This window comes from Argopecten irradians, chromosome 5, assembly GCF_041381155.1.
Source record: "Argopecten irradians isolate NY chromosome 5, Ai_NY, whole genome shotgun sequence".
Taxonomy (NCBI): domain Eukaryota; kingdom Metazoa; phylum Mollusca; class Bivalvia; order Pectinida; family Pectinidae; genus Argopecten; species Argopecten irradians.
Window position 1 is genome coordinate 43,147,892 of NC_091138.1, and position 22,154 is coordinate 43,170,045.

Here is a 22,154-nt window from a genome sequence, read left to right on the forward strand (position 1 = left end):
TTATATAAATGAGTTATCCGGTTTCGTGGGTATAGATAAACAGATCGATACACAAACACATGACCCGCCTTTTCCCTCATGACTTGATAAATAGGATAAATTTCAAAATCATTATATATAGAAACAATATATACAATATATATTCAAAGGATAAGATCATTTATGAAAGAGAAAGTTAGTTATCGTCAGTAACAGTTAACCGTTCATGTAAGTGTCGATTTGTCGAATGAGCCCCGTAGCACTCATTCAACGTACACAGAAGTTTTATTTATCAACACGGGAACACCAAAATACAACCACGATGTATACTGACAAAAGTTCTTTTCTAAATACTAGCGTGGTGAATGAAGTCGGATAATTATTGTGGTGTGTAAGAAACGATTTCCCCAATATGCCATTAGGTAGGTAGTGCCAGATGGTGATGATAACAGCATATATGGTGCTTTGTTGCCGGAATGTTAGAAGAAGAGAAGCGAACTCGACTATGATCTCGTGGAAGACGAATTTGTGTTGATTATCAGGGAAAGATGGTATGTAAACATGACTACATACACAAAAGTCTTATGATATTTGATACTGACGTGATGTGGCAAAAACTTGTATTTGTGAATGTAAAACGTGCGAGGGATACGATCCAATGTACATTAGATAGGGGGAAACTTCACCCATTGATGCAATACGCAAGTACATATGAAATACCTAGATCTCAATATGATGCAACAGTGATGTGTCATCTTATGTATTTTACAATATGATGCAAGTGTCGCACTACCAGGACCCCCATTCCTCAGAAGGTTAATGATTTAACAGTAGAAGTTCAGAAGCCAAACTATAAAATACGTCTGAATTCTGGAGGGAGAACAGACTGTGGAGACATTTTTTAGACAATTTCAATGGGAAATGTTTTTCTTATCTGACATTTAGGAGTCATCCAATACATTGCAACTGTATACTGATGCATCATCTTCGATAGGTTTTGGGGCTGTTTTGGTAATAAGTGGTTACATGGGGTTTGGCATAATGCCATTTCAAAGCCACACATTAACTTGCTCGAATTATAACCCATTGTAGTAGCTGTGTTCACTTGGACCGACTAGTTGACCAATATAGCCATTTGGCTCTATTCGGATACAACTTGAACATGGTGCCATTGCTTAACTCTCAATTTTCTCATGATCCTATAGTCATGAAAATGGTCAGATGTCTAATGCTTGTATGTTTACGACATAATATATTGATTAACGCTAGACACATTAAGGGTTGTAACTGATGCTGTCTCGTTTGCAGATTCAGCAGTTCCAAATGTTGCTGCCCAGATCCGAGAGTTGTCCTACGCCAGTGCCCAGCGAAGTGGATCAAAATATCTTCTTTCAACCTTGTCCTTCCTCATAAGTGCTTCTACAGCACCAACATCAAGAAAACTATATGATCAGTCCTTAATGACGTTCGAGAAATTTTGTTTCGAGGTTCTAGGACATTGTTGTACCCTACCTGTATGTCAGGATACAGTTGGCCTTATATAGCCCATGCCTTTCAACTTGGCAAGGCACTAAGCACAATTACGTCCCAACTGTCAGCCTTAGCACATATTCATAAGCTGAATGGGTATAGTGATCTATATTTTCTTGTTCGTAAAACGATTCAAGGTGATACACGTAAAGCTCCTTCGCTTGATTTCCGACTTATAATTACTTTACAGTCCCTCTGCTTTTCAACATGTAAGGTCCACAATAATAAGCTCTTATGCCAGCTGTCTTCTAATTAGCTATTCAAGCCTTAGCTAGATTTTTTTAATAACTTTCAAGCTACCCTTCACATGATGACAAGGTGATTCGATTACAGCATGTAGTTTTAAAGTTTCACAGCAATACACCAAAACAGATACTCATTATATTTCGACATTTTAAACATAACCTAGGCGGTAAATCTCATTCTATACCTATCAAGGCAGTAGCACATAGTCACTGCCCAGTGTGATACATAATGACATCTAAAGCATCGCGGGACCAAACCCGGCTGTCTCTTTCAAACTAAGCACGGTGACGCTTTCTCACGCAGACGTTTTGACTCTTTGACAAAACAAATGCTTGTCCATCTGCGGGCTTGATGTCACTCGCTTCAAGGGTCACTCATTTCGTATAGGTGGGGCATCATGTGCCGTAAAGCATCGGGTTCTTCTTCTTATTGGTGCCACAAATCCATCGATGACGATGATTATATTGTATGGATTGGCAGAGGCGTGATTGTGAAAAAGAGTTATTTACAGTTATTTACAGTGATTGTGAAGGTGCAGGTAATTTTTTTAGTTTATAGTTATAAGATAAAAAAAATATGATAGGGTTTAGGGAATCGGGTTCAGGTCCTGGTATAAAAGATCACGTATTTCTTTCTTAAAAGATGTACCGTTAACTCTAATGTTTAGTGTAAAACTAATAAAAATAGTGTTACATCGACTAATTCAAATATATTTTATAGCCAGATATTGTTAGAATGTTTGTTATACTAATGATACGATAATGTGATATATAAACATGAAATAACGTATCTGTTTATTTGATGACGTAGCTGTCATATTTGGTAACGTATCTGTACTTTAGTACGTTTAACTCCAATTTGAGTGAACTTGGTTTCATTTGTAGCAATTTGTTTCAGACTAGATATGGTCAGAAAATGTAAGTTCATGGTTGTTTGTGGCAATCAAGTATGACGAAGACTGATACGTTTCTCAGCTGAAGGAAGGCAAGGACAATGAGAATGAATTATTCCTTTTCTTCATGTCAAAAAACATCAACAAAGGACAAGTGAGGTTTCGTTTGCCAATGATATCAGACGAACTTTTTATCACATCTACCTGTCAGCCGTGCGGGTCTTTTTTCCCCAATTAAATGACAAGAACGATGTAGACCGAACGTTACCAATATGGTACAAACATAATCATCCCTTCATCAACGCCGCTTTCAATAGTTTTGATCTATCGTTTGATAATTTCGATGATGTAGTTTTGGCTACAAGTTTTGAAGCAGATTCGTGTTATTGAATTCGTTTATTTTCTAATACTTCATAAAGACATATATACAAAGAGAACAGATACGTTACCACTGCTAATTTAGGCAAAAATCATCTAAAGTATTGCAGTGAAGTGAAACCGCTGAAAAGTACATTTTCTTTGATGCATTTTGACGAATTTATGAAACAGAAAAACATAATAATCCTGTCAGATTTCTACAGTCATATATTAAGTATGTTGTAAAATATACGTTACTGTTTAAAGCTGGATTTTAATGTCCTATACAGTAATTTGTGATTAATACAAATAAAGAAATACTGACATGTACTTATGCAGATATAAGTACAGTTTGATTATAAGGAAAAAATATAGAAACAAAATACTTTAATACTATTTTTATATGAAACTATTCGAACACACTTATGAATCATACAAACCAATATTCACAAATGAACTTTTCATAACTGCAATTGATAAAGACAAGTTGCTTTCGAGACGGACAAATGGCTTTGAATGGAAAGAAAAGTCCAAAACCAAAGCAAAAATTTAGTTAAAGTGTATATTTTCCAATGACAGACCTCAATTTAGTTTTCAGTATAGGTACAGTAGAGTTCAGCGATCGCGAAAATAAATTTACAAAATATAAATGAACTACCTGGTATCTATTTTCGGTATAATGTGACGAAAAGTTATCGGTGTCTTCGATCAGTAGCACTGTTTGTGATATTTAAGAGGTATGAAGTGACGATAATCATGATTAGTTCATATATTATAATGTAATACATTTACATTATATTTCACCGTGAAATCTTTTTTTTCTCATATCGCTTCATCCAAATGGTCATATTTAAATATCAGAGCAGGAAGTAAATTCCAGTTGTGCCTATTTGTTACTATCAACAACATTGGTAATAAAATGAAGTATTTTTGGATCAAATTTTGAAAACTGCTGTGAATATACTCATTTAGAACTTTAGCCTCTATCATTCTCAATCATATCAACATGCTTAGATTTGAATATTCAAAAACTATTTGCATATTCAAGATGAATTCTCACTCGTTGTTTATACAAATGTGTTCGTGTAGAAAAAGGTATAACCTAATTACAGGAATTTAGTTTCTTCACTTGTATACTGTAAACCAACTTTCATAAGCGTGCGATTTACTTTCGCAAATCTCGCGATCGGAGTACATTCGCAAAAAAAAAAAATCTCCGCGAATTAATAATATTATCATTATAAATTAATATAATTAATTTTCGCGAACTCGTTTTGAAATTGAAATCGCGAAATTTAGTAGCCATGAAAGAAAGTTGGTATACAGTATGATACATTATAGATATAAGTAAAATAAAACGTAATATACTTGCCTCATTAGTAAACTTTAGCCGGTCTTCATTTCGGGATTGTGTAGGTGATGTCAACAAACCTTATTCCCGTACGACATACTGAATATCCTGACTATTGATTGGTCGGTATCTTATCGCAATCAGATATCCATTCTGTCAACACTTTCATATCGTTATTGTATCAAAATGACATTCTTTGGCAGGCAAAACGTTTTGTTGATCTTGGTTTCGTACCAACATCTCCTCTCTTGTATAATGATCTTCTGAAATTACAGTTTCACTTTCCGCAAAACAGGTTCATTTCCTGTATGCATTATACAGATTGCGTTTTAATTCCTGTATACACAGTAGAGTTTCTTTTCGTGTATACACAGCAGTTTTATTTCCTGTTTCCAGAATACATTTTTATTTCCTGTTTTCAGAATATATTTTTATTTCCTGTTTCCACTTTACATTTTTATTTCCAGTTACCAGAATACATTTTTGTTTCCTGTTTCCAGAATATATTCCTCGTTTATTCCTTCCTTCACATGACAACTTGGGAGTTTCTACGTTACATTTCCGCTGTCTATCTTCGTTTTACATTTCCTATATCCAAATATATCTCATCCATCCAGTAGTATCCCTATATAAACACATTCAGTTTTATCCGCACTAAATATTCACCCAACATTCAATGTTCATTACTTCTTATATCTAATTCACATTCTAAAAGTGTACTTTATTTTCAGATGAACTTTGAAACAATGTAAATATCAGTAGGCATACCCTGATATTAACAGATCGATACCCAAACATCTTTCAATTTTGGACTACTTTTCATAGCGCATTTTCTTTTAAATTGCATTAGATTTACTTATGACAAGTAGTTGCTTATACACAGTATTAAACAACAGAGTATTGCCTCTCTCATTAGCCACTACTAGACTCCCCTGACCAGTGCTCGAACAAAAAACACGTTTTTTGGCTGTTAAAATAAAAATAGTAAGCAATGGTTGATGTTTGTATTATTGTAACTTAGGACAGACTTATGACGAATATTTTCAACAAAATTAAAATTAAGTTCACGTGTTGGTTTGTTTACGACAACGAGTCAAAGATCACTGTCAAAATGGCGTAAATTGCGTAAGAAGGGACCAGTCCTCGAACACCCCAACAACAAAAGATAGATAAACATTGTATTTATGACAAGTTTTCTACTTATTCTGGTATATTTAGATCTCTTTTTCTCAAAACAGCAACACAAAATATTTTCTAAATACACAACCTGTTCATATTCGACAAAAAACTAAGTCAAATATTTCGTAGGTAATACACCGGAAATCGTGGGTTAACACGCGTTTGAACGGGGCGGGAAGTGAACCAAAACATTTTATCGTTATTCATGCTGAAAAACTGTTGCAAGTGTTATTTTCCTTTAAGAAGAGAAGTTTTGCTATCATTTTAAAGGGACAATTCGCTCTAAGACTTCATTAAAACTTGCACATATTTCGGAAACACACCAGTTCTAATGGAAATTAGATTAGTTGGTTTTACTGTGATATGTCAAAAAAAACCACTGCAGTCAAATGTATGTGAAATGTTCAATCGCCATTACACATAGCCTTGTATGCCGAACCCTGACCCTTGCCTGTGTAGTAAAGCATTTTTTGTCTAGAACTACTCAAATCGCTCTTACAGTTGTGGTAACATTATTAGATGCATGTTCTTGTCTAAAAATAATTTCATCAACTCCTCAGTGGTTATGTATTGCATTTGTTTTACGTGCGTGACTTTGACTCGGGTAAGGGAACAGCGTACATGTTGTACCTGCTCAATCGTGTTGATCAACGATTTGGAATTTCAATGGTATTAATCAAAATACTTAACAATGTTGTGGAATTTGTCGCTATTTCTTGTCATATGTTTCATAAGGACTGTAGAACAATACATTAATGTCATATTTTGCTTCGTGGTTATGTAACGAATTAGCCTCACTGAATTGTCCCTTTAAAAAAGGTGAAAGTAATTTTATATTTTTAGAATACTTCTTACTTTTCATGCGATGCAGTTTGTTTAGGCGACAACAATTTTGTGATTTGCCGTCAGACGTCGTATGCTCATATTCAAATTACGAAACTGCTAAGCGAAAGTTTCTTATTGACAGAAGAAAAGTGTCAACACACACAAGAATTATTATGCACCATAAACAAAAGAATCGACTGATTTTAGGAATGAGAAGCGAAAAATAGGTGTTCGAGCACTGCCCTGTTCGAGCACTGGTCAGGTGAGTCTATATCTTATGGCAGGAAGATATTATGACGCATTGCATGGGGGAAAGTTTCCTTGAACGTAGATAAGAAATCACCACGGTATAAATATAGAGTTAAAATTATGGAATAAACATGTTCCCCAACGCAAAACTCTCATAAGTTTATATTTTTAGTTAACTAACTAACTCGAGTTTGATAAGCATGATCTCTTGTGTTCAGTAATTGTTCTGGCACAATAAGTAAACACATATCATTTCATATTGTTTCAGTCCATAAACAAAGAATAAATGCAGTTCCAGCCTTGAATTGGTATCTAAGCCCAATCATATTATGACATCTCCCTGCCATTTTTGCTACAAAACATGACAGCTCCCCATAGGAAGCAATGTAAACGAGGTCAGGAAAGTCATCGGGTGCCCGCAGAAAATACCTGTTTTCAGCTATACTTGGTGGATTTTCATACGGTTTTCCTCATATTCTGACCATTTTTTAAATGGACCAAGCGTTAGATGTATTCAATATGCTTCCAGTTGAAGAGTCTCATCTGCGATGTGTTAAAGGATGTCTTATTAAAGCGTTCTGGGATGACAGGATGGGAGGGAGGCCTGATCTCGGAGGGACATTTGCACACTGTTAGGGTGGAGGACGAGCTGGTTAGTAGATGGCAGTACAGAAGGCAGATAAGGGACTGGACTCAAGGACTTGATGGTAAGGGATCAGTTCTTTCAGGACCTTAATTGTTCCTGAATTAAAGATCATCCAAGAATATCACAGACATGACAGCACTTGCTGACCAATTCGCATAAGCTAGAGGAAACATAACGAGTTTCTTGATGAAGCATAAATTTGAAAACAAGAATGCGCCAAGAGAAAAGGACAGAGTAAAGTGTTGTAATGAGAATCGTCAAGTGATAAACACCAAAGGCACTCTTGATCACAAATCACTAAAGGACAAGCGGATGTTATATGTGTAAAAAGGCGGATCTTTTGTCCTGTCTGAAAAGTAAGACTGTGAAGAGTAGAGCAAAGACACGGTGGTAGGCAGTGTTTCGCCAGAGGAGGATGAAAAAGGCACGAAGATGCCAGTCGTCCAGTGATATGTCTGCGATATAATGTTGACCGTATTACGGGATTCAGGCTGTGATGGCATAGTGGTAAGGATGAGTTTGATAACAGATGATCAGATGTCAGATGGAGTTGATTAATGTCAACTAGCCAATGGCGTGTGTCCTATCGCATATGTATTCTTGGATACACCTTACTATGTTATAGATGCTGGATCATGGACTCATAAGTATATAATATTATGATAGGAAATGTGAAGGGTTAATACGGCTATATCAACCGGGGAAACACGAGAAAAAATGCCTAAAGAAGTGTACATAGCGGTCTTGACTAGAGCGCAATTTGAAAAGGTGAAACGGCCATTCAGAGCCTTAGATGTTCCAAAGTCTACATCTGCGACACCGGATAAAATAAATACTGTATAGACGTCGATGCCAGTCTCATGAGTATCCGGAAAGATTGAGGGTAGTCCAAGTTCTTGGTAAAGAGAGACATACTCTATCGAGAGTTATACAGTCCACAGAAAGCCAACGGACATGTGTTTAAGTAGTTAGTAGTGCGAAGAACGTATCAGCAAGATGTTCTACACGACTGTAGGTTGGCTGGACATTTGACTGCTAAGAAGACAAGCGACAGAGTCGTAACGAAGTTCTTGGTCAAAGGTTGATGCAGATATCACTCCCTACTGCTGCTCTTGAGACGTTTATCAAAATACATTACCAAAAGGCTGAGTGACCATGGTACAAAGTACCACTGGGAGCTTAGCCTCTCACTGATAAGCCATTTCAGCGTGTTGCGATTTAAATCATTTGACCATTACAACCGGAGACAGATCGTTGAAACAAAATACTTACCAGTGTGGGTTATGTCACCTATTATAGGCTCTAAGACGATAGAAATAGAGGTGCGAAAATCTTTGTTAGTTAGTAGATTCAGAGAGAAGTCCTCACAAATCGAGGAGCTCAATTTACGTCGGGCTTGATGTCAGAAATATGCCAGTTACTTTCGATCAGACAGCTTACCGCCACACCTTACCATCCAATGTGCAATGGTTTAGCTTTAATAGAAAGTCTAGGCCTCAAAACTTAAAAGGAAATCTATATTCATTACATTACTTGGTATAACAAACCAGGTGAGTGAAATAGGCGCTCTGGGTCTCTTGGTTTTGTATTTGATGTTGATTTGGTGATGGTGAGGAAATGAAGTAATAGCGCATAACATTCGTCCGTCTGTCTGCCAAAAGTTTACCATGGCTTCATTTCTTAGCCGATTATCACTCAACTTCTACACAGGTAACTATAGACAATATTATGTATATATATATATGTGTGTGTATTTATAGTATTTTGTTTCAAGGTTATGAGGCCAAGGTCTACATTGAAGGTCACTTTCTATTTGAAGAAAATTTCTGTCAGCGCTCTCATGACTTCAATTCGAATGAGAATATAAGTACCTGGTATCTTGGACAAGTGCTTTGTATTTTGTAGTTACCTTCCTTATTGTGAACTTTATCAAATCAAGGTTGCTGATGACCTTTATAAAGTCCCAATGTAGAATGTAGATTTGTACCATATTTGATGTAAAGCATCATTGAGGAAGTGTATCGATATTGTATAACAAGAGATCTCAGTTGGGTGCTATACTTAGTACCCACCAATCATCGATACCCAAGGCGTCAGTAATAGTAACCCCTGGACCCCACCCGAGGATGGTGCTTACTACAAAGTGATCCATGTGACAGTCAAAACACTGAAGAATTTTACTAATTTTCTCTTCTTTCAAACTTCTCTTTTAAATATTTGATTCACAAAGGTATACTGCACTTAAATGAATTACCTCAAAAATAAATTGCTGCATTATGGACCTAGCAGACGCCAAAAATTTCTAATGAAACCTAGTTTGTATTTTCTGAGAAATAGTGATCATAGACATGCATGCATACAAAAAGTCAAAATGTGGAATATGATGTCAAACCAGAAGGTAGGACTAACTGGCGGTAAATTATGCTTTACCGACGTCTTTGTGGTATCTCGAAATCATTTTTAAATTCAGGGTTCCCACTATTTTTTTGGACCAGAATTCAAGGCTTTTTCAAAGTTTTTTCAAGGACAAAATGTGAAATTCAAGTAATAATTTCACACTTTCAGATACCTTTGCCATGTTGAGTGCTCATATTTTTTAAGAGTAATGCAACTTGAATGATGCTGACTGGACCTATTTTAACATAAAACTACATTCATTATGAAAGAAAACAATGAATAAACTATATATTAACATTAGTTTGTTTGTATACATGTAGCTTCCTTCATGCATCTCATGTTAAGAGTTAACAAATAAGCTACATAGTTGCTGATCGGACATGGTTTACTAAATTAAAGCAAGTAATAAAATTCAAGGCTTTATCAAGGTTTTCCCTATCCTGATTTCTAATTTCAATTTTGCCCACTTTTTCCAGTTTTTAAGGTTGAATGGAAACCCAGTTTAATGTTTAATTTATGGATAACGGACTACGATCAAAATGTATATCGTATATGACATTCCTCCGTATGATGATGACAGTCAGCCATCAGACCCAGTCTTTGTACCATTATAATGCAAACAATTTTGTGTTGTACTCAAGTATTTATTTAAAAGGAGCTTCCATTTGAACATAACAAATTATTTATTCATTATCTATTTTCAAAACATCACAAAATTTTTCATTGGATTTGTCAACAACACATTTCTATAATGTTCATACTTTTTACAGGTCTAGTGTCAATTTGTACTCTTTTTTTTTAACTTTAACAGTAACTTGGCGAATGTGTCCAGAATTACATTGGTTTTCAATGTATTACAGCAGGTAATTGTAGTATAATTGTGTATCCACTCTGCCTAAATAAGCGATGGGAATCGCCACTTTTAAACTTCATTATGTTAAAAACATATCTAAAATAAGTCATTCTTTCCCCAATTTTCTAAAACAAAATCACCACTGGTATGAAGAGTTAATGTTTGTTATGCCTTATGTGGTTATGCCTTTACCTTTCTTTGACGTTTTCAATTTAGACTTTTTCACCAAACTTTTTTCCCCTCCTTTATTTTTCGCAGTTTTTGTGGACACATTTTCCATTTCCTCTTTCTTTCCCTTTTTAGATGTAACTTTAACAGACTTGACTTTTTCCACAGCTGGCTCACCTTCATCTGTCACAGTTATATCCATTCTTGATACAGAATCAACATTGTCATCTGTTTGGTTATCTAATGTTTTGTTTTTGTTGTCTTTTGAATTGGTTTTCCTCTTTTTTTTCTCCACTTCCTCAAAATGCATCTCATCATCTGACTCTTCCTCCATTTTTCGTTTGGTCTTTCTTTCTGGTATCTTCTTCCTCCTCATGGTTGTGAACTGTCCTTTTTCGTCCAATTTTCCGACCTTTACCTGACCCATATTTGTAACAAGCACATGGCCATCCATGAGGGTGCTGATTTCTCCCATCACAGGAGCTGGCTTTTCAGGCTTCTTTGGAAGTTTCACTTCTTTTTTGGATGCTAAATAATGTAAAATTACAAAACCAACAATCAATCCATTTCATTAAAAAAAGTTTGGTAAATGAGTTTTTGAAAGAGGTCATAGGTCAAAATGTAGGTCTGATTGATCTACTTATGATATATGAGACAACATTTTACCTTTAAAATGGTGAGCACATTATGAAGTTTCAAAGATAATACTTAAGGAGAAGGAAGCTATTACAAGATAGGATACAGTAGGACATATACTGGGATTGAAAGATGGATGCACATGTACACATTGCTAACTTAATCCCTTTCCACACTTGGAAAAAATTCGGGAATTGTTTTTAGAAAGGTAAGGCTTAAGTAAAAAGCTTATCACTATCTAGAAAACAAAGATGATGTAAATACAATTTAATGCTTTCTTTTCAAAATATAAACATGGATACGTTATCTTTGATAAGAAGCAATACTTACTGAAGGTTGCGTACAAAGGAAGAGCTAGTGACTTGTCTGTGCGTACATAGACACTTTGTATGTTACTGGCACCCCCAGGTAAAGCCCCAGATATAGACTCCAACGCCTTCATCACATTCTCAGCCAGCTGCTCCGCCGACATATCCGAGTGTCCTATAGTCGAAGTACTGTACAAATAAAGAAAATGTAACACGAAATATCAAGATTTGTGTCTGATGATACAAATATTTCAATCTTTTTAACAGATTCAAGAGTGGTAAGTAAGATTTCATTTGGTTTAGAAGTCTGATTAGATATGACAAACTTATTTGATATTCTATGTTCAGAATTGGGGAAATATCGATTGTTAGAAGAACAAGTAACATGAAATGTTAAAAAATCAGGATTTCAAAAATTAAAGGTGGTAAGCAACATTTATTTTTAGAAATCTGATTATATATGACAAACTTATTTGATATTCTATGTTCAGAATCGGGGAAATATCAATTGTCTTTTCTTGAATTCATTTTTTATTTTTTATTCATTTCAATGCAATTCATAGTTAATGTTCAATTAGTGAAGGCACCATTCTTTATGATAGTATTAATGATATAGAAATAAAATCATTATAAGCCAATTTATTTTCACGGTGACTTAACTTCACAATTTTTTTCTGACGAACAACTTATACCAGACGCTTAAATATTGTGTTCTGGACTCTTACAATTCTAATTTATTAGAAACATTTTTTGCGGTGACTTGTTTTCACGATTTCCTATTTCTCGTGAAATATACATAAATTTATCGCACACGGAAATAGGTTCTTAGGTAACAAATGTAAACAACACAAATACTCACCTTGATGCTCCATGCCCTGTTATGATACACCTGCTACCAAACACAACTTTCTCTATTTCATTTTTCAAATTTGTTGCTGTCATGTTAACTTGAATTGGATGCCTGAAATAAATAACCAAATTGTCATGACACCTTCCTGTACTTGTGTTCTCTCGAGATTCCAAAAAATAGTTATTGCTTTTTCCACATAATATTGGACAACATTTTGAGTTGTTTAAATTTATCAACTCTAAACATCCCAAAAGTTAGTGCAAACATTTGAACAGACTTAGAAATTATTTCATGTTAGACCTGCATCAAAGTTTATCAAAGATAAAATAATGTAATCCGAAGCAGCATTGTAACAAGCTGCCATCTTGTTTATGATGATAACATTTGATTGATTTATCTTATTCCTCTGACAAGTTAAATGGTTAACCTGGTCGAAATAAATATTTATTTAGCCTACAAAATGTGTGCTTCAAAATAAGTATACCCTATACTTGCAATATATAATAGCATTATGGAATATTCCTTGCAAAGGTAAAATACAGAAATACATCAATTTTGATGTTGACTATGACAGGTGAGGGTTAACTCAACAACAGGGAAGAGGGAGGCTAAAATTCTGTCTACTACCCGGGTATAGTCGAGAATGGTCTGGACAGAGCTAATTAATATAAATGTCTTGATATAGCCTTCAGAAGGTTAAATTTAACATACTTCTTCTTTCCGTAGAAGTTTCTCCCAAGCAAAGTTGGTAAAAGGCGCACGATTCTTTCATCTGCTACAAACAGGTCGAACATATTGGCTAGATTTCGTTTGGCCTCAAAAGGTTTGTATTCAAGTTTTAGACTTTTTAATGGAATGATCTGTAAAACAAGAAAAAGACTTTAAAGATAATCTCATAATAAATTCAAACTCTTTAAGACACCGAAGAAAACCTTACAAAATAATTGTTTACAGTGTTAATATATATCTATGAATTTCAATAATTTGTACAAGCCTGTGAATATCTTATATCATCCAACACGTTTAAGTACAGCTTTTTTGATATTATTCTTATCTACATGAAATGATTCTCTTATTATAACTAAAGCTTTCAAAATTGTGTCACAAATTAAAATTACTTTTATTATTTGTACATTCACCCCTGGAGACACATTTTGACTCTTTTAGTTCAAACACAGGAACATACCACTTTGAAATTCTAGGGGTGGACAAAATTATGACCTACCTGTGTTATACAGGTGATTCCTTTAGAGGACAACAGATCTTTGTAGTGCTGTTCTGTGACCTCGTGTTCCCTTGAAGATTTGTCGATATCTTTCACGATCAGACAGACTTCCTGTTCTGATGTCCACACAGAATGAGGAAGCCTCCTTAAGAACACACAAGGGGAATACATTTAATCAAGTCGAAAAATTTGACTATTTTCTTAATGGCGGACTTCAATACTGACTTATTGTAAAATAGGATGCCACCACCCATGTTTACAGTTTCTGACACTATAAAAAATGTATCTGCCTAAGATCTGGATTTAAAATTATGAAAGATATTTCAGAATCAATGGAATTAATTTCTAGGATCATACCTTTACCCCGTATGCTAAAATGTATATTATTTAGGTTAATTGTCTATTACTCACAGCTTCAAAATCTTGTTTTTGACATTAGGAATTCTTTTCACAGCAAACTGTAGGTGAATTTCTTTTTTGTCTTCATCATCAAGGAGGGATTTCTTTGTGCCTTTTTTCACCGATTGTAACAACAACTGCAAAGTTTTCACCACCTTCGTAAGAAAAAACACAAGTTGTTTGTAGTTCACATAAGTTTTTGCACTTTCAAAACTTGTTGCAATTTCAATTTCAATTTCCAAATATTTTATTGACAAAAAGATGTTAGTGTCAATTGGATTATAGACATCAGGCATAGCCTATCTTAGTCTTCTCCCAATTCAATGTTGCAATTCAATGTACGAATACTGTAAACAGGCAGTAAAATATTAGCCATAAATATTTTTCATGCGTGATGTTTCGATGACTAGTAAACAAAACTTAGGTCGACAATTGATGCTGAATATTAATTTCACCACTGCTGAAGTATACAACATTATGCTTTAGCATTGTAATTGGCTTAAAAATGACTCAATCTCACTACATCTTGTCATTTTGAAGACAATTCATATATCTTTGTGTACTTGCCTGGTCATTTGTCTGATGAAGATGACAGTGTACTTATAGTTATTGAATTGTCAGGCAATGAAACTTATACTGGTTGTGTAACACATATCATCATATAAACCATAACTTAATTTCCAATATAAAGAAAATGTTTATAACCTTTATATTTACATTTTGCCACAGAGACTCCCATTACCCTAATGATAATCATGATCTGCATTATGAGCCAATAAATGCAGCCTAGACTTGGTGTAGTAATATCTATATAAATGGATGTGAGTCTTGTTTACTGACACCATGCATATGTTAGTCCGTGCGGGAAAATTGCGTTGTAGTTGAATGAACCAGTTTGGTTATGAAACTATAACAAAATCTTTTAAATGTCTGAATAATTGAAAATAAACTGAAAAGCTACTGAAAAATATTTAAATTTTGTTGTCTTTTCAATTTATTATAGGGACTATGTTTTATCACTTTGAACTTGGCTGCTGAGGTTAAATGGCTGAAGCAGGAAATTCAAATGTTCACTTGCATCTAAATTATGTTTTACTTTGAACTAGAAAGTAAAATGTAAATATCACAATAAAAGGATTATTAGATTGCATTTATTGGAGATATAAACGCAATCTAACAATCCTTTAATTGTTAAGTAGATGTAGCTTGATGTTGTAAAAAATTCTGATTCTTACCTCATCTTTATCCATGGCCTCCAAACAGGTTTTCTGCCATCTCTTAAATGTCACAGAAAAAAATGTTTAAAATTTGAAATTGATTGATCATTCCGACCCGTTATATCGGCCAAACAATGCAATACGATCCTAATAAACTAGTTCATGAAATTATTTAATTTAAAAGTTTTTAACTTTTGAAGTTCAAAATTCACTACAGGTACATATATTTTATAAATATAAAATCTAAAACAGTTACTAAGGTATGTTTTCTTCTTTTATACAGATACCTTGAAAAGTTCCTACATTCTAATAAACTTGTCATTTGAGTATATTTGTATATATGATTAACTGTCATAGTACAAACCTCTGTTTTTGTTTCTCTCGTTTTCTGTTCTGTCTTTTCTGTAACTTTTGATTCCTCCTATCATTTAAATAAAAATCTTTCTTTAGCGCTATGTACAACAAAAAGTATAATATATATATATATATATATATATCTTCTCATGAATAAAATAATAACTGAATGTAGGTAATGTGTCAATCATTTTTATAATAAAGTATGATTGTTTGAATTGTTTACAAACACACTACTGATGTACTTTGAGGAAAGAGGACAAGGAATTACTCATTATGGATGTAAATTGACTTTCAAATTTTTCCAATAATAATCTGTAATCTCCTCTAACCGCTCTATTTTTTAAATTTGATTTTCATTTTATATGTATTAGAACATACTTCTTGTTTCTTTGTAGCTTCAACTGGTTTCTGCTTCATTTTCTTTTCTTTGATCTTTGTCACCTTCTTGAGCAAAAACAATTACAGAAATACAAGTGAAAAAATAATTCCAACAACAAATGTTCAAGTGCTTTCACCATGTCATGATTGCTCATGTCATGATTGCTCTTCAGGAATGTTTGTTTTCTAAAAGAAAACTAAATAAATAATGATACAAATATTTTGAAATCCAAAGTTGTCTGATATTATATAGTCCTTCAGTGCCTCAGATAATTTTCAGAGATGTGGATATAATTGAACTCACATTTTTGAAAAGGAAGAGTAAAAACCCTAGACTTTAATTCAAATTAAAAAAAAAAAAAAAAAAAAAAAAAAAAAAAAACACAGCTAATGCACTCTTCAGCATGGCTTGAATTCTTGTGATTTTACTAAATTTCTTCTGATTTTATTTCTGGATGTAAATAATAAGAGCTTATATAACAATTGGGTTGCCTATAAGGGGTAATTATACATGTTCATACCATTTTTGTGGGTAACTGACAAATTTTAATGGATATTTTATCTGTGTACTCGTCCAACCATTAACTGGAGCACATGAACAGTCAAGCATTCAATTAAATAGATCCAAGTTTATTGAGATATTCAAGGTCTTCAATGTTGGTGTAAATATTAACATGTATGTTGTGAAGTAGCAATTCTCTGATAGGTTTAATTAACTTTAAATGCAATTTATTCTTTATGATACAAATTACCTCTTCATAGAATTATTAGATGTGTTTGTTTGACTATAGATTTAAGCTTGTAAGCCCCTATGAAAGTCTTGGCAAGCTGTTTACCAAAATGTACATATAGCTATCTCCCTTGATATTTAGTTTTTTCAATGTTTATATTTCATTTTCACTGGGGTTTTTTTAATTGATGGAAATATTAAATCAATAATTTAAAGATTCTAAAAAATGTATTGATAATAGGCAGTTTAATGATTGTAATAATCTTAGTACATATTTATTTTAATATTTCACATCCTCTATGTTCCAGGGGTTACTATCACTGTTGTTTTATTCACCTTTGGTCATGATGGACATAGCAAAACTGAAGACTCTGTATGCGACAAGAGATGAGACAGGTAGTTATTTCCTTGATGTTCTTTGATGTAGAACATCAAAATAATCCAATAATGGTACATGGTATGACTTTGTCGCTCAGAGTCTCTAAATCTGCAATCTTCAAAGGAATGTCTCTAGGCCTTTGTTTGATATTTTTTCCCTGAAATGCCTTCAGTTTTATGACATATATCCCAGGGGTGAATATATACAATAACGACAGCGGTAACCCCTGGAATATTGAGGATGCTTCTATTCATCTACTGAAGGCCGGAAATGCACTCATTTTAGAACAATACACAGATACATGCATAGTATATCTCGACTTCATAATTTGCATGAGGGTTATTTAATAACATTCAAATAATATGTACTACATTATATGATATTTTAAACGAGCCATGTACCTGTGCAGCTGTTGCTTACTGCTAAATACAAATAAAATGATGATATTGAGTACTGTAATCATAGGTTTTTAGCACGCTGGTAAGTCAGAGACCCACTATAGACTAATATATATTAGTCTATACTTGGTCTTGACTTACCAGCGTGCTAAACACACCAATGCTGTAATCAGCCAGTGCGAGCCACCTCTTGAAAGTAGCGATGCTCAACCAAAGGGCAGGTAACTCGTCTTGGTATCTCCGAAACGCTTGAAAACACGTACCCTAAATAATGGGTTTACTATCCGGAAGATTTATGTGTCCTAACTGTTCTTTACAAACGCAAAAGTGACACCAATCTGTTCATTCGGAATCCTTGTGGTTTAACCTCACTTTATATGTTAGAAATGGCAGAGGGGTAAGATACGGCGATTTATTGAAAAATTGAAATACTGTTACTTCCTTGAATTCAGCCGAGTCAAATGCCCTTACTGTTCTAGTTGTAATATTTAACCATTTCTGTATTTTTTAGTATATAATAATACATTTGACAATCCCGGGAAACATACAAAAATGTATATTTTTTCGAGATGGGGTCAATGACAGTTGGCGCGCTTAATTCCAAAATGGCGGCCTTTCAAAGTGTCAAGAGCTCGTTCAAACACCAGGCACACATAATTTCTATTTTCTCGACAGTTTTATATGGAAACCGTCCGTTTGAGTTTACAAATACATAAATCTAAGTTATTTTAACACTATTTTAACAAATTTAACGTTTACCATAGCATTTTTTTTAACCAGAGAAACCCCTTTTGGAAGCAGTGCCAGAGCCAGAGCAGGGGTTAATGAAGTACATGTAAATGAAAAAGTGCTGGACGTAAACAAATAGTTATAAAGTAATTTCTTTTCAGAAAATTTGCAACAACAACAACCCTTTTGAAAGAGTGTATATGGGGGGAATGTAAAACAAGGGAAGGGGTTATAGTTGTCCATTTAGATTGTTGTTTTGTATATTTTTAGGCCTAATAAAAAACAAGAGGCCCAGAGGGCCTGTATCGCTCACCTGGTTTTTTGTTAGTAATTATCACAAGACTCTGACAATTAGAAAAATAAGCAAATTGACTCCCAAAGTTTAATTTTGAATCACAACCATACAATGATGCTATTGATACCATACAAATATGCTATCCAATACATAGGTTCAGAGACAAAGTAATTTATATGAAAATAGTAGCCTAATTGACCTTTTGACCTCGCATCTATTGCCGTCTAAGGCCCCGGGGGTCAGCCCTATCATTTGTACAATTTCAAATCCCAGCCCTATAAGGATGCTACCATTGCATTATAAGTGCTCTTCCATTCTTAGTTGCAGAGAAGAAGTCGTTTATATGTGGAAATAGCTAAATTGACCCCTTTTGACCCCACCCTTCAGGCCCCCGGGGGGTCAGCCCCATCATTTGCAAAATTTTGAATCCAAACCCTATAAGGATGTAACCATTGCATTATGAGCGTAATCCCATGTAAAGTTGCAGAGAAAAAGTCATTTATATGGAAATTGACCACTTTTGACCCCGCCCCTCAGGCCCCCGGGGGGTTAGCCCTATCATTTGCACAATTTTGAATCCCCACACTATAAGGATACTACCATTGTATTATGGGTGCTATACCGTGCTTAGTTTCAGAGAAGAAGTCGTTTATATGGAAAGAGCCAAATTGGCCACTTTCGACCCCGCCCCTCAGGCCCCCTGGGGGTCAGCCCCATCATTTGCACAATTTTGAATCCCCACCCTATAAAGATGCTACCATTGCATTATGGGTGCTATACCATGCTTAGTTTCAGAGAAGAAGTCGTTTATATGGAAATAGCCAAATTGGCCCCTTTTGACCCCGCCCCTCAGGCCCCCTGGGGGTCAGCCCCATCATTTGTACAATTTTGAATCCCCATCCTATAAGGATGCTACCATTGCATTATGGGTGCTATCCCATGCTTGGTTTCAGAGAAGAAGTCGTTTATATGGAAATAGCCAAATTGAACCCTTTTGACCCCGCCCCTCAGGCCCCCCGGGGGGTCAGCCACATCATTTGTACAATTTTGAATCCCCAACCTATAAAGATACTACCATTGCATTATGAGTGCTATCTCATGCTTAGTTTCAGAGAAGAAGTCGTTTATATGGAAATAGCCAAATTGACCCCATTTGACCACGCCCCTCAGGCCCCCGGGGGGTCAGCCCCATCATTTGTACAATTTTGAATCCCCACCCTATAAGGATGCTACCATTGCATTATGGGTGCTATCCAATGCTTGGTTTCAGAGAAGAAGTCGTTTATATGGAAATAGCCAAATTGACCCCATTTGACCCCGCCCCTCAGGCCCCCGGGGGGTCAGCCACATCATTTGTACAATTTTTAATCCCTACCCTATAACGATACTACCATTGCATTATGAGTGCTATCTCATGCTTAGTTTCAGAGAAGAAGTCGTTTATATGGAAATAGCCAAATTGACCCCATTTGACCCCGCCCCTCAGGCCCCCGGGGGGTCAGCCCCATCATTTGTACAATTTTGAATCCCCACCCTATAAGGATGCTACCATTGCATTATGGGTGCTATCCCATGCTTGGTTTCAGAGAAGAAGTCGTTTATATGGAAATAGCCAAATTGACCCCATTTGACCCCGCCCCTCAGGCCCCCGGGGGGTCAGCCCCATCATTTGTACAATTTTGAATCCCCACCCTATAAGGATGCTACCATTGCATTATGGGTGCTATCCCATGCTTGGTTTCAGAGAAGAAGTCGTTTATATGGAAATAGCCAAATTGACCCCTTTTGACCCCGCCCCTCAGGCCCCCGGGGGGTCAGCCACATCATTTGTACAATTTTTAATCCCTACCCTATAACGATACTACCATTGCATTATGAGTGCTATCTCATGCTTAGTTTCAGAGAAGAAGTCGTTTATATGGAAATAGCCAAATTGACCCCATTTGACCCCGCCCCTCAGGCCCCGGGGGGTCAGCCCCATCATTTGTACAATTTTGAATCCCCACCCTATAAGGATGCTACCATTGCATTATGGGTGCTATCCCATGCTTGGTTTCAGAGAAGAAGTCGTTCATATGGAAATAGCCAAATTGACCCCATTTGACCCCGCCCCTCAGGCCCCCGGGGGGTCAGCCCCATCATTTGTACAATTTTGAATCCCCACCCTATAAGGATGCTACCATTGCATTATGGGTGCTATCCCATGCTTGGTTTCAGAGAAGAAGTCGTTTATATGGAAATAGCCAAATTGACCCCTTTTGGCCCCGCCTCTCAGGCCCCTGGGGGGTCAGCCCCATCATTTGTACAATTTTCAGTTAGTAGCCCATAAGGATGCTACCAGTCAAATTTTGTTGAAATCCGACCAGCGGTTATGGAGAAGAAGTCGATTGTTGACGGACGGACGGACGGACGGACGACGGACGACGGAGACGGACGACAGACGACGGACGCCGGACGCCACGGTATGGCATAAGCTCACCTTGGTCCTTCGGACCAGGTGAGCTAAAAAACTGTGTTTCCATTAACTTGCAAAAAAAGAGGGTCGGTAGGAACGTAAAACAACACGAAGGTAAATGATTTTAGAAAGCAGGTGATTAGTTTTCCTGGTTATTTTATCTGTATGGATTTCCCTAAAACCACTATGTTTTTATATACATGTACTTTGTGCAATTTATGCTTTTAATACCAACATTGCTTTTCTTTTGATTGATATGAAAGACAGCCAAGTATTACATACATTGTTATTATAGCATTCAGCAATGAAATATCTTATAAAAAATCTCCAAATGTATGATTCATGTAAACAGAAATGATTATGGATTATGGTTATGTTATGCCTGGTAGGAATCCATTTTCACAAGACCTATTTGAGAGCGACAGTGATGTCACACTCCCACCAAGCCCTTGCCCTGCAACTTCATCGGATGTTATAAACATAAGTTCCTCGCCGGCTGCTTTGGAAAAAAAATGAAAGAATGATCTGCTTTTTAGTAGAACATTGCAGTTGGCATATATATATGCAAAAAGTAATAGCAAAATCCTATTTAACTTCCGAGGATGAGCGAGGTACATGTTTTTTTCAAATTTAACAAAAAAGCAGTTTTGGGAGGTTGGATTTTCGTTTTTTCAAAAATGTATAAAAAATTCGTTTTTCATCCAATTTTCAATCTGTTTGCTGTGTTGTGATCAGAAAGACAAGGCAAACAATATTAGATACAGTTTGACTGCATAAAGTCATAAAAAAAATATGGTTGAGCATTGCTATTGAAAGCACATGCACTCCAGTTACTGAAGTAAACCTTATTCAGTTTATATGACTTTGAGCAATCTAAGATAACCATTTGATCTTATCACGTTATATGCCCTATATACTGGATATACCTTTTCCTTCTTCATTTCTCCCATTTAAGTTTACACAGTCCAATATTCAGCAACGTAAAACTTTCGCCAGTCTGTAAACACGTGGGAAGTCAATAATAAATTATGAAACGGATTTCGGTGAAAAGGGACTTAAATATTATTTCGACTCCATCGAATTTCGGTTATTTATCAAATGTATTATTTTTTCTTTTCGTTTAAAT

At 35.4% G+C, this 22,154-nt stretch overlaps 1 protein-coding gene across 2 annotated transcripts; it reads right to left on the reverse strand.

Moving 5' to 3' along the window:
* Positions 1-10,265: 10,265 nt before the first annotated feature.
* LOC138323948 (ribosomal L1 domain-containing protein 1-like) lies at positions 10,266-22,069 on the reverse strand. Of its 2 annotated transcripts, none has more exons than XM_069268903.1 (10): positions 21,955-22,069; positions 16,043-16,108; positions 15,672-15,728; positions 15,326-15,367; positions 14,103-14,245; positions 13,692-13,836; positions 13,178-13,326; positions 12,476-12,577; positions 11,639-11,805; positions 10,266-11,200 (listed from the first exon to the last, which is right to left on the reverse strand). In XM_069268903.1, the coding sequence occupies exons 1-10, from the start codon at positions 21,976-21,978 to the stop codon at positions 10,677-10,679; spliced, it is 1,419 nt and encodes a 472-aa protein (XP_069125004.1). In that variant the 5' UTR covers positions 21,979-22,069; the 3' UTR covers positions 10,266-10,676. The 2 variants fall into 2 exon arrangements, with proteins under 2 accessions (XP_069125004.1, XP_069125005.1); XM_069268904.1 differs by having other exon boundaries at positions 16,043-16,105; positions 21,955-22,043.
* Positions 22,070-22,154: the final 85 nt, after the last annotated feature.